Here is a 12,290-nt window from a genome sequence, read left to right as displayed (position 1 = left end):
TTGTTGATAAGGTCATCATACATCTATTAGAACCTGTGGTAACACTTAGACTCTAGTAGACTTGCTTAGATTCATTTCGATTTTGCAATCCTGTATAGGTCGGATAATCCGGATAAGACCGGATACTCCGTGCACCGGAGTATCCGAACTTGACCAGAGTATCCAGACTCTATTTTAATCCGCTGCTGAGTTTTCAATTTCAGAAATACCTAATCACCCCCACTCTAGACAACATCAAGTACATTCAATATATCTGATGTAAGCATACATGGCTCAATGAAATTATCTCATTCACGATGTGAACTAAAATGTGTACCATGATATAAAAAAAAATGGAGGGAAGCACATCTCAAGTTGGCACAGAGTCTCTACTAAGTAACTATGTAGAGCATCCAATTTTTCAGCATCGATCACCTTCTGAGCAATTATGTTACAGAAGTGATACAACCTTGTGATGACCATATTTATGTATCCTGGCTTGATACCCCTGATTGCAATAAGGAGCATCTGTGTCATCATCACATAACAATCGTGAGATTTCATACCGATTAGCTTTAAATCTTTCATCGAGACTAGTTTTTTGATGTTATATGAGTAACCAATCGGAACTCTCACCCACGTAAATATTTGCACAATATCTTTTTCTCCTTAGGTGTTAGAGAGTAGCTACCCGAGCTAGGATGCATTTATACGGGCAATCAATCACCCCTATGTCTTTGAAGCTTTAACTTGGTTGCCCACCTCATTACTTTGTTGCCCACCTCAGTTTTAAGTGAAAGTAGAATAGTATTTGGTTGGTTGTACGAAGTTGAATGGAATATTATCATCCTGGGTGGACGAGATGATCCTGGATGAAATGGTACAAGTAGCATGTTGAGTTCGATATATGAAATAATGCATGAGAGTATTTAGTTAAATGTATAAGATACACATATAAATGTGTTTAGTTGCTAAAAAGATGATCACTATCAATAAATTATTCTAATTAGTACTAATATTTACTAATTACAACTAATTATAACTTAGCATATCATTATTTATCGCTAATTACCCACAATAATACTTAATTATGACTAATAACATCTAATTGTAACCCATACATAACTAATTATTCTTAATTCTCACTAATCATCACTAAGTACATGTAATTACAGGAGCTGACAGAACCTCTACGTGGTCGTTCAGTCAATTTTCCAGTATGGGATAGTTTATCATATTGATAGAATATTACTAGAATCTGTATCACCATATCCTAGACGAGTTGTTACTATTTATCCAACCAAACATATACATGACATCATATCTCATATCATCTTATATATGCACCACCTTGTACCTAGATCTCTTCACATTTATCTATTATATTATATTGGAGGAGAAAAAGAAGTCACACCATTTACTCTTAAAATCAAGAAATTACCACATTATTAAAAAAAAATCTAGACCACTCATTATTATGAATATCTACTGGTCTACATTAAATCAAAGAGCTCATATCACATACGATTAATAAATAGTTAAATTCGAAACAAAAAGTCCATATCAAATACGATTAATAAATACATAAATTTAGAATTAAAATTATAGAAAATTAGTGGTTCAACTTCTATATGGTTTGGGACGCAAAATATCTAAATAAAAAGTCTAAATAAAATAAAATAAATAATAAATGAAATTACGTTTATAATAGAAAAATAAGGATACATACCAAATATGGTCTTATAAAAAAAATCAAATATCTAAATAAAGAGTCAATGTAATTGATCAATAGCTAAAATTCATAATAAAAATAATGAAGAAATTCAAATTTCTTACTGAGATAATAGATTAAGAAGCATCGTATAACTCAAAGTCGTCACATTAAGCAGGCAACAGGCAAGACACAATACGTAGGCAAGAAAAATATATTCTGATTTTGGTTAGGCAACATGCACCTGACGTATGATTTTGACAGTTAATCAATATATATATATATATATACACGATTAGGGTACAAGTTTAGAGCATAAATAATTTTTTTCAATAATATAATTTTTATTTCTTTTTTTAATTTTATGCGTTTTGTAACCATACGATATTAACCTCGTAAAAAACTAAAAATGTTAATATTTAACTAAAGATTATCATGATAAAATATTACAGTAAACCTAACAATTCAATTAGTGTATGTCATCTTACTAGTTAAAATAAATAAATAAAAGGCTTGGAAGTGCCTAGGTGACCACATTTGGTAGCGCAAATTTGCAATGCCCAACAGCACATCGATAGAAACAAGAATGACACAAACGCCCAGTTTGCACAGTTGTTTGTATGATTAAGCAGCAGTAGTGTTTCGGAAGAATTGGCCTCTCAACTGTCACAAAAAGCTTGGTGTTAGTGCGGCGACGTGATAGATGGTGATATGTCATTTTCACCGGCAAAGATCGCTTGCACAGTTGCGCATAGGGCTGGATGGATATGGACATGAAACCTAGACACCCAAAAATGGAGCTGGAACACGGCGGATTGCACCGCCGCCGTGAAATCTCACACACCCTTTTCTGTCCGGAAGCAATGTAACAGACAGCAGCGTCCACCTCACTGACGCACCAGAGCTCCTCTCCGCTCCGCTTCCCGCGGGGCCACGCCACCATCCCAACAACCTCCACGCCCGCGACGTGTCCACCCACGCAAATCGCAGGGGGCCACGTGAGCCTGGGGGTTCACGCCGTGCGTACGTAATGAGCCGGATTGGGAAGCAAATTCTATCCGATCAGATTTTATAAATTTTTTCTATAATAATATATGATTAAATCAGAGCCTCGTAAAATCTTTCAACAACCTCAGGTAGAATTTGCTTTCGCATCGCCTCCCACCCTTCCCGCGAGTAAAGCGAGCCAACACGCCGGCCCGCACGGTAGGCCCGATATCGTGGACCCCGCCCATCAGCGGCTCTGGATCTGGATTGGTTTTCTTTCCCGGTCGACGTGCAGCGACCGTTGCCGGCGTTGCGTCGCGCCCCACCATTTTTCTCCCGTTTCTTCACACTTCACCCCTCCCGTTTCTTCAACCGTTACTATTTCAGGCTAGTAGCTTGCGAATCTCGAGATCCAGCCCCACCCCGCCTCGCATCACGCCCTCCGCTTTCTTGCCGTTCGCGCCGAGCCAAGCTTGCCGCCACCGGAAGGGCGGGGGGGGGGGGGGGGAGTCGCAGGGTGGTATGCTACAAGACGGGTCCCGGGATTGGAGGGATCTGGTTGGTTAGTTAGACGCTCGCCGCAGCCCCTCCCGCTCCGACCGCGAGGCTCCGTCGCCGGCGATGGCGTCGTCGGCCGGCGGCGAGTCTCAGGCGAAGCTCGTCCTCCTTCACGGCGACCTGGACCTCTGGATCCTGGAGGCGCGCCTGCTGCCCAACATGGACATGTTCTCCGAGCATGTCCGCCGCTGCTTCGCCGCCTGCCGCCTGCCCACCTCCTGCGGGCCCAAGCACGCCAGCGCTACGGCCCGGGGCGGCGGAGGCGGGCGACACCACCACCACCGGAAGATCATCACCAGCGACCCCTACGTGACGCTGTCCGTCGCCGGCGCGGTGGTAGCGCGCACGGCCGTCATACCCAACAGCCAGGAACCCGTCTGGGCGGAGCGCTTCGCCGTGCCGCTCGCGCACCGCGCTGCCGAGCTCGAGTTCCAGGTCAAGGACGACGACACGTTCGGCGCGCAGCTCATCGGCACGGTCTCCGTCCCCGCCGACATCGTCGCCCGAGGCGACGAGGTCGAGGATTGGTTCCCCGTCATTGGGACCAACGGCAAGCCGTACAAGCCCGACACCGCGCTGCGCCTCCGCTTCCGGTTCCACCCCATCGCCACCGGCGACCCCGAGCGCAAGGGCATCAAGGACTCCTACTTCCCGCTCCGCCACGGCTGCCGCGTGACGCTGTACCAGGACGCGCACGTCAAAGAAGGGCACCTGCCGGAGATCGAGCTCGAGAATGGGAGGATGTTCGAGCACAACGCTTGCTGGGAGGACATCTGCCACGCCATCCTAGAGGCGCACCACATGATATACATCGTCGGTTGGTCGGTGTACGACAAGGTACGGCTCGTGCGTGAGCCGTCGCCATTGCGGCCATTGCCTGAGGGTGGCAACCTTACGCTTGGAGAGCTGCTCAGGTTCAAGTCGCAGGAGGGCGTCAGAGTGTGCCTGCTCGTGTGGGATGACAAGACTTCGCATGACAAATTGTTCATCAAGACGGTGAACTTCCACAATCTAGTTTCTTTTTTTACATACCTTTACTTCCCAGTTACTGCATTTGGAATGCTGTGTTACGTATGTGATTTTGACCCGACGGCAACGAATTCGTTGATGGGCTTGAGTCGATTCGTACATCAGGCCAAGTAGGGCATTCTATTCACAAATAATTGCCTGTTGTAACTGAATGTGAAATGGGGGCAGTGCTGATATATTCAAAGCAATTTGGTCATTTAGCTTGCAACCGTTCCCTCTGTTTTCAATTTGCCATAAACTGCGATCATGCATCTTAGACTAAGCTGCGTTATCTGAATCTGCTAAACCTTACCGTTCCTTTGGTGTGTCCTGTGAGTTTTTTTCCTGTGGTAGTATCTAACCCCCCCCCCCCCTCTTGTGCTTCCGCAGGGCGGAGTTATGGCAACACATGATGAAGAAATTCGGAAGTTTTTCAAGCATTCCTCAGTCATCTGTGTTCTTTCCCCTCGATATGCGAGCACTAAGCTGAGCGTTTTCAAACAACAGGCAAGTTTTGCGCAGGATTTTATAGTTCATTTTTTTATATAGGCTGCACCCAACGAATATCAACATGAACCTCAGGCTGAAGAATCTTGGGTGATACATCCCTCCTTAGATGAACCCATATGCTGCCAAAATTTATTTTATGTTGGGTAATATGAATGTTACACGCTGTGGACAAGTTGATGGATAGCCTGACCGAAATGAAATGAGGAAAAAAAAATCTCTTTGTCAATCTCTTGCAACCCTGTGCGTCCTTCAGCCATAAAACAATACACTTTTTTCTGTTGCCACTATTCCTTAGCATGCCCCTCTTTTGATATCGCCGTTTGGGTCAACACTGGCTGACTGTCAAATTTGCCCCTATAAGACCCTTGTAACTGTCAACGATCTCTCAAGTTGTATATACACTAATTTTATGACAACAGAGCCTGTAAGTCATCCATTTCTTCATCATTTTCTCTCTTCTTGCGGAACCCGCATGTCAATTTCTAATGAAATGGAAGTGCGGTGAAAGAGAGAAGTGTTGCTCTTGGGTGGGAGAAGAGAGAATAGGGTTGCAATGTGGCGAAAAAAGAACTTCTCCCAAATGATATAAGGAGGAAGTTATCATCTTGAATTTCAAACAAGGACCATATTGTGTGGATAATTGTCTTATTAAATCATGCAGCTTAATAGCTGACTATTTTGGTCACACTTAATAATTTTGAATTTGTAGCTGGCAGGTTGTTGGGACTTTGTTTACGCACCATCAAAAATGTGTTCTGGTTGATACACAAGCCTGTGGAAACAAGCGGAAAATTACAGCTTTCATTGGAGGACTAGATCTTTGTGATGGGCGCTATGACACACCTGAACACAGGCTATTCAAAGATCTGGACACAGTATTCGAAAATGATTATCATAACCCTACATTTTCGGTGAGTCGTTTCGTGCTAGTATGTTTCATGTAACTTCTCTATGCCTCTCCAGAACGCAGCCTGGGAATTAAGATTCTCAGCAGTGGTGCAATGCTGCATTGCCTGACTGTCTGCGTGCCAGCGCTTGAACACTTCTACATTATATGCATCCATTTTGATCTTTCTTAGCATCTATTCTCCTGATGCAGGCAGGTGCAAAGGGACCTAGACAACCATGGCATGATTTACATTGCCAGATTGATGGTCCAGCTGCCTATGATGTCTTGAAAAATTTTGAGCAACGCTGGCGAAAGGCAACAAAATGGCACGAACGGTTTAGAAGAGTATCTCACTGGAAAGATGATGCTCTAATTAAGCTGGAGCGTATCTCATGGATAATTAGCCCTTCACCTACTGTTCCAAATGATCATACTAGTTTGTGGGTTTCAAAAGAAGAAGATCCTGAAAATTGGCATGTTCAGGTCCTCATGCTGCCCTTTAAGTTCTACTTATGTGAAAATAATCTGGAAATTTTCTGTATTGGTTAATGTATGCTAATTCTGCAGGTATTCCGGTCAATTGACTCTGGCTCTCTAAAAGGATTTCCTAGTGATTTCAAAGAAGCTTCAAAGCAGGTTAGTCTAACACATCTCCATTTGCTGACTTCTATGGTGATTAAAGAGAATATGCTCATTGCCTCATTGTCGATGTTCATAAATCTTTAGCTCTTTTAAAGACGGTGATGCTTTTTTCCTCTTTTCCCGTATTGTACTATTTGAAAACTGGTATGAAGTATTAACTACTCAATGGGTTCTGCAGAATCTTGTGTGCCGAAAGAACCTCATAATTGATAAGAGCATCCACACCGCATATGTCCGGGCAATCAGATCTGCACAGCATTTCATTTATATCGAGAATCAATACTTTCTTGGTTCTTCATATGCTTGGCCGTCCTATGTGAATTCAGGTTTCGACCTTTCTTTGTTTCTATCTTGTCTGCAACTTCCATCGTTCTGTAGTTATATGATAGTTATATGTATATTCTTTTGCTGCTAAAATGGGAGGAAAACAAACATAGAATGTAGGTAGACACGGATTTCTTTATCTTTCTACTTTTGGGTAGGTCACATTCTCTTTCTCTTGCATACTGTTTTTGCTGATGCTACTGTTGTGTGAGTGTTTTAAGTATGCTACATGATACCATTGTGGCAGGTGCTGACAATCTGATACCAATAGAGTTGGCCCTCAAAATTGCAAGTAAGATTAGAGCCGGAGAACGCTTTGCAGTGTATGTAGTGATACCAATGTGGCCTGAAGGAATCCCTACTACAGCCTCTGTGCAAGAAATCCTTTACTTTCAGGTAAGTTCCTTTACGTATTGGTGATACCAATTTGGCCTGAACGACTTTCCCCTGAGACTGGGGGTCTTCTGAGTTCTGATCTGTCTCCATCGCAAACTTTCGATGGTCCTTGCTGTGTAAACGGGTAATAAGTATAATCATATCATCATAGCTTTCTAACCTTGAGGATACAGTGTATTTAATTTTACACACATGAATATTGAACTGGTATTTGGGAGCATTACACTGGGAAAATCTTTACTCGTGATTCATCATAGCTTTCTAACCTTGAGGATACAGTATATTTAATTTTACACACATGAATATTGAACTGGTATTTGGGAGCATTACACTGGGAAAATCTTTACTCGTGATTCATCAAAATCTCTTCTCTGCTTAGAAGTGTGAACCTGATGGCCATTAATATGCTTGATCTTGCAAGCTGCTTAGAAGTGTCGTCGAAATTGGGATTTAGCAACTAACTATTGTTCATGATTTGTCTTTATCTGACAGGCCCAGACAATGGAGATGATGTATAGAATAATTGCAGACGAACTCAAGGCCATGAATATTGAGGATATGCATCCTCAAGATTACTTGAACTTCTTTTGTCTTGGCAATCGGGAAGAATCATCATCAAATGGCAGCCCGGAATCAGATAAATCTTCAGATAAAAGTGCAGTGGTAATTCATTGTTGCATTTTTTATCATTCTTTTTTAAGAAAAACATTGTATCAAATTGATCACTGCAGAAACTTGACTTACTGCTTGTCATGTTTTCACCGTCTACTCTAACTCCTCATGTGTGCATATTAATAGGATTAGTGTTTACTCCTTATAGCCCTTAAAAACAGTTAAGTTCGTAAGGAGAGCTTTCCTGAAAAACGCTGATACATTGGATTGGAAGGTTGCCTTCTTACAGTAGGATTTTGGGCTAATGGTTAAATGGTATCTTTTGGTGAAAAATGGAGGTGTCGTACCTTTGTGGTTTGGATCACATGCTACATTGCCGAAGGTGATTTAGCCAACTGATGGTAGATTAGGGTCCACCTTGTTGATTGTGTAATTGTTCTGAATGTCTGAAGTATTTATTGTTTGAGTGTTATTTTGGTTGACCTTTTGCGTTGATTCTGGCCTTAAATTTTGTACTTTAATATACCATAGTAATGTGCGTTGGAGCAAATCAAGTCTCCGGTCATTTTCATTCTATCCATACTCAGATTTTTCTCTATTCACCATATACTAATATATGGCACTGAGCTCTTATCACTCTAGAACCGTTTTGTTGTCTGCACATGTATGGCCATGAAGAACTGGCATGATAAAATATTTCTTTTGATGTTTTGATAGTTCAAACATACTCAGACATGTCATTATCCTAGTTCTACTCATTCCTTACTTTTTAATATGCACTCAAGTACTTATTTAATTCTTCTGTTCATTAAATTCATAGGCCTTAGCTACAAAATACCGGCGATTCATGATCTACGTCCATGCAAAAGGGATGATTGTGGACGATGAATATGTCATTTTAGGTTCAGCAAACATCAACCAGAGATCCCTGGCTGGTTCTAGAGATACTGAAATTGCAATGGGCGCGTACCAGCCTCATCATGCATGGTCTACAAAGGGGAGGCACCCTCACGGCCAGGTTCGTGGCTTGGTTCTCGAGATCACATCGTCCTCTTCTTTGTGCAATGTTACTCATTATGATATAGCCGAATGCCTTATCTATAAAATTTTAACTTCCTGCAATTTGTTTGATATTCATGACTTACTTTTTTAAATAATATTACCACTTCTGTAGTTAGCTTTACCTACATATCTTTTTCCCCAGATATATGGATATAGATCGTCTCTTTGGGCGGAGCACCTTGGAATGGTTGATGAGCGCTTCAAGGATCCTTCGAGTTTGAACTGTGTAAGGTTTGTGAATCAAATAGCAGAAGAGAACTGGAAAAGGTTTACAGATGAAGAAATGAGAACATTACAAGGGCACCTCCTCAAGTACCCAGTAAAGGTGGAGACTGATGGTAAAATCGGCCCACTGCCAGACCAAGAATGCTTTCCTGACGTTGGCGGCAAGATTCTGGGAGCTCCAACTTCACTTCCTGATTCACTGACCATGTAGCGTTTCATACCAAAATTGACCTGTTCAGAGTAGAAGCTGCTTTATATCCACCTGTAGACTTTGTGATCGTCTTAATTTGGCGGGAATGCCGGAGAATTGTACCATATATGTAATCATCATACTATGGCGTATGGAAAGCTCAAGGTGTTAGCTGTGTTTGTAGAGTAATGCTTCTGTAAGTTTTTCCTACATTCGTAAATGAATCATATGATAGGATCCTTGACAGTTGCCAGATTATACAACTGTGTTGTTAAGGTCTCATGGTCTGCCAAGTGTCACAAGCTCTATTTCATTCAAAAAGTCATACTGAGTGGTTGACACTTGTCTAAGAAGTGTTGACATCTGCACACAGTACTCGACACTTGTCTAAGAACTATCGACAAGTGTCAAACATGCCTTATAAGAGTTCATGCAGCCAGCCACTTCAACATACCTTCCTCGCTAAAAATTTCAAAGCACGAATTATGAATAGGATCTTCTTCACAACAGAGGGAAACATCTACAATGGCAACAAATTTGTGCAAAGCGCGACCGAAACTTGTCATCCAAATGAAGCCATGAACTTGCAGAGTTCTCTCTGGCAAAGGCAAACTACTCATTCCGAGCAAGCCGCGCACGCACCAAAGGAGGCCGAGGCGTCGACTCTGCGATCTTCTCGCCTCGCTTGGTTGATATCACTTATCTGATCGATTGGATCGCGTCGTGGCGAGTTTAATTTAATTCAATATTCGATGGCCGCGTGCCTGCATCGAAAATTTCCTTTTTTCTTTCTAAATAAAGTGCGTCCAAATTCTCCTTTTCTTTTGAAACGAAGTGCATTGAGATTTTCTACCGCTAGGCTAAGTGAGTGGCATATATAGCAATGGAACTGTTGCAGTGTTCATACCAACGTTTATTCACGGTTGTTTTTGTCATGGCTTTTGTGTAATAGGGACTCTGAATTAAGCAAGCAGGCAAGCTTACATTTGCCCAGTATTAGTTGCCGCGTCATCCGCAATTCAATATGTTCGGAGGCAGCCCCATGCAGGCCGTGCTGGTGGCTCCCGGCGTGAAGGACAGACAGGAAGGTGCTCGCGTTCAAGCGCGACGCACTCAAGGAGAAGGACGCCGTCTCCGGCCTCATACGCTCCATCGTAGACACGTCCAGTCCCGCCCAGCGGAGCGCCTTCTATGTCTTCGACCTCGACAAGGTTGTCGACCTCTTCTGGGCGTGGCGCAGCGCCCTCGGCGACGTGCGACCCTACTACGCCGTCAAGTGCAACCCCGAGCAGGCGCTCCTCGGCGCGGGCTTCGACTGCGCCAGCCGCGCCGAGATCGAGGCTATGCTCGCGCTCGGCGTCCAGCCCCGCAGCATTGTCTACGCCAACCCCTGCAAGCCCGAGCCGCACCTCGAGTACGCCGCGGAGGTGGGCGTCAACCTCACCACCTACGAGGCTACGACTCCGAGGAGGAGGTGAACCAAGGTCAAGCGCTGCCATTCCAAGTGTGAGCTCCTGCTCCGCCACAAGGGACCCGACGGCGGCGAGGCCAAGGTCGACCTGGGAACCAAGTACGGCGCGCACGTCGATGAGGTGGTGCCGCTCCTGCGCGCCGCCCAGCTCGCGGGGTTCAACGTACCTGGCGTGTCCTTGCACGTAGGGACCGGCACGACCCGCCTAGACATGTACCGCGGGGCCATCGAGGCCGCACGCGCGGCGTTCGACGCGGCCGCCGCCCTCGGCATGCCGCCCATGCGCGTCCTCGACATCGGCGGGGGCTTCATGGACGGCGACACGTTCGACGAAGCCGCGGTGATCATCAACGACGCGCTAGGGCAGCACTTCGGCGACCTTCCGTGCGTGGAAGTGATCGGCGAGCCTGGGCGGTATTTTGCCGAGACGGCGTTCACGCTAGCCGCGCGCGTCATCGGTAAGCGCACGCGCGGCGATGTGCGCGAGTACTGGATCGACGACGGCCTCTACGGCTCGCTCAACTGCATCATCATGGCCCGAGGCTGCTGGTCAGCCCGCGCCCTGGAGAGAAGGCATACACGTCGACGGTGTTCTGGCCAACGTGCGACTCCCTCGACACGGTGGTGACCGGGTACCAGCTGCCGGAGATGAGTGTAGGGGACTGGCTCGTCTTCCACGACATGGGCGCCTACACCATCGCGGCCGGCTCCAAGTTCAACGGCTTCGACACGTCGGACATTAAGAATTACGACTGAGCGAGAACTTCGACGACTTCGGGACTGCTATTTTCAAGAACTAATTGATTATTCAATATATCTGATTTTCCATTTTACATGTATCAGAGGAATTGAGTCTAATTTAGTTAGTTGTGGATGTGGATTTATATTTAGATCCTTCAACTTCGAGTGTTCTTTGACACGAATTTATGTATCTATTTTTTAAAAATGGTTATGGATATCCTGAACGTATTGACGTCTTGTTGGTGTAAATAAAAAAATATATACTTATATTATTAAAAATACATATCAATTGTTAGAAACATAATAGAGATATTAAAAACGGAGCAACTTTCAATCAATCTATATCAACAGTAGGATAAGCACCATACGGCGGTGACACCCCGCCTTATCTCTTCTTAGGTCTTGGTGATGACCGCTGGAGAGGGAGTATGAGAAGGTGAACATCTGTCTGAGAGACCTTTAGCAAGGAGATATCACACGAGAAGTTAGATCGCTAACCACTCTATTATATGCCTCGTCCCACCATTCTCTCCCTAGAGGGTGTTCCCTAGGGTTAGCATTAGGGGAACAATTTCCCTTTGGTTTTTGAGCTCTTCCCTAAGGTACATGGCACTAGGTAAACTATCCTATCCGTTTCGCAATGTTTATTCACGCTCACCATTACGTACAAATTAAGGAATACTAAATTCGAGTAAAAAAAATGCAGTTGGATGACCATACTACATCTAATCAATACAATAATGAGAGCAAGTAACTCACAAGCGTTTGAGTAAATGCCTATATGCACTCAAGGACATAGTAGGAAAATGGACCATAAAACATCCTTAGTTATCGCAATCAACAAATAATTTGAGATAGATACTTTCGAGAACATAAACAAAAATTACGAAACTGAGAGTATTAATTTTTGAGGACTTTTACAGTACACCTAAATGAGTGCATACCGTCCATTTTCTTCATCCGATGACTTAAATTGGCCCAATGA

At 44.0% G+C, this 12,290-nt stretch overlaps 1 protein-coding gene and 1 pseudogene across 1 annotated transcript; both read left to right on the top strand.

Moving 5' to 3' along the window:
* Positions 1–3,022: 3,022 nt before the first annotated feature.
* On the top strand, positions 3,023–9,373 carry LOC133897351 (phospholipase D delta-like). Its single transcript, XM_062338055.1, has 10 exons — positions 3,023–4,231; positions 4,634–4,750; positions 5,470–5,664; positions 5,853–6,125; positions 6,210–6,278; positions 6,463–6,610; positions 6,856–7,004; positions 7,497–7,667; positions 8,437–8,634; positions 8,821–9,373. The coding sequence occupies exons 1-10, from the start codon at positions 3,299–3,301 to the stop codon at positions 9,112–9,114; spliced, it is 2,547 nt and encodes an 848-aa protein (XP_062194039.1). The 5' UTR covers positions 3,023–3,298; the 3' UTR covers positions 9,115–9,373.
* A 744-nt stretch (positions 9,374–10,117) lies between these two features.
* On the top strand, positions 10,118–11,320 carry LOC133897040 (ornithine decarboxylase 1B, chloroplastic-like; annotated as a pseudogene).
* The last annotated feature ends 970 nt before the right edge of the window (positions 11,321–12,290 follow it).

Source organism: Phragmites australis, chromosome 17 (genome assembly GCF_958298935.1).
Source record: "Phragmites australis chromosome 17, lpPhrAust1.1, whole genome shotgun sequence".
NCBI classification, from domain to species: Eukaryota; Viridiplantae; Streptophyta; class Magnoliopsida; order Poales; family Poaceae; genus Phragmites; species Phragmites australis.
The sequence above is the reverse complement of the archived record's forward strand: the minus strand, read 5'-3'. Positions and strand labels throughout refer to the sequence as shown.

What these genes read in the sequence shown, in the direction of transcription:
- LOC133897351 (XM_062338055.1), top strand. Translation starts at nt 3,299, where the DNA reads ATGGCGTCGTCGGCCGGCGGCGAGTCTCAGGCGAAGCTCGTCCTCCTT. An exon ending in CTTCAGATAAAAGTGCAGTG is followed by an intron (nt 7,668 to 8,436) that starts GTAATTCATTGT and finishes TTAAATTCATAG; the next exon opens with GCCTTAGCTACAAAATACCG. An exon ending in GGAGGCACCCTCACGGCCAG is followed by an intron (nt 8,635 to 8,820) that starts GTTCGTGGCTTG and finishes CTTTTTCCCCAG; the next exon opens with ATATATGGATATAGATCGTC.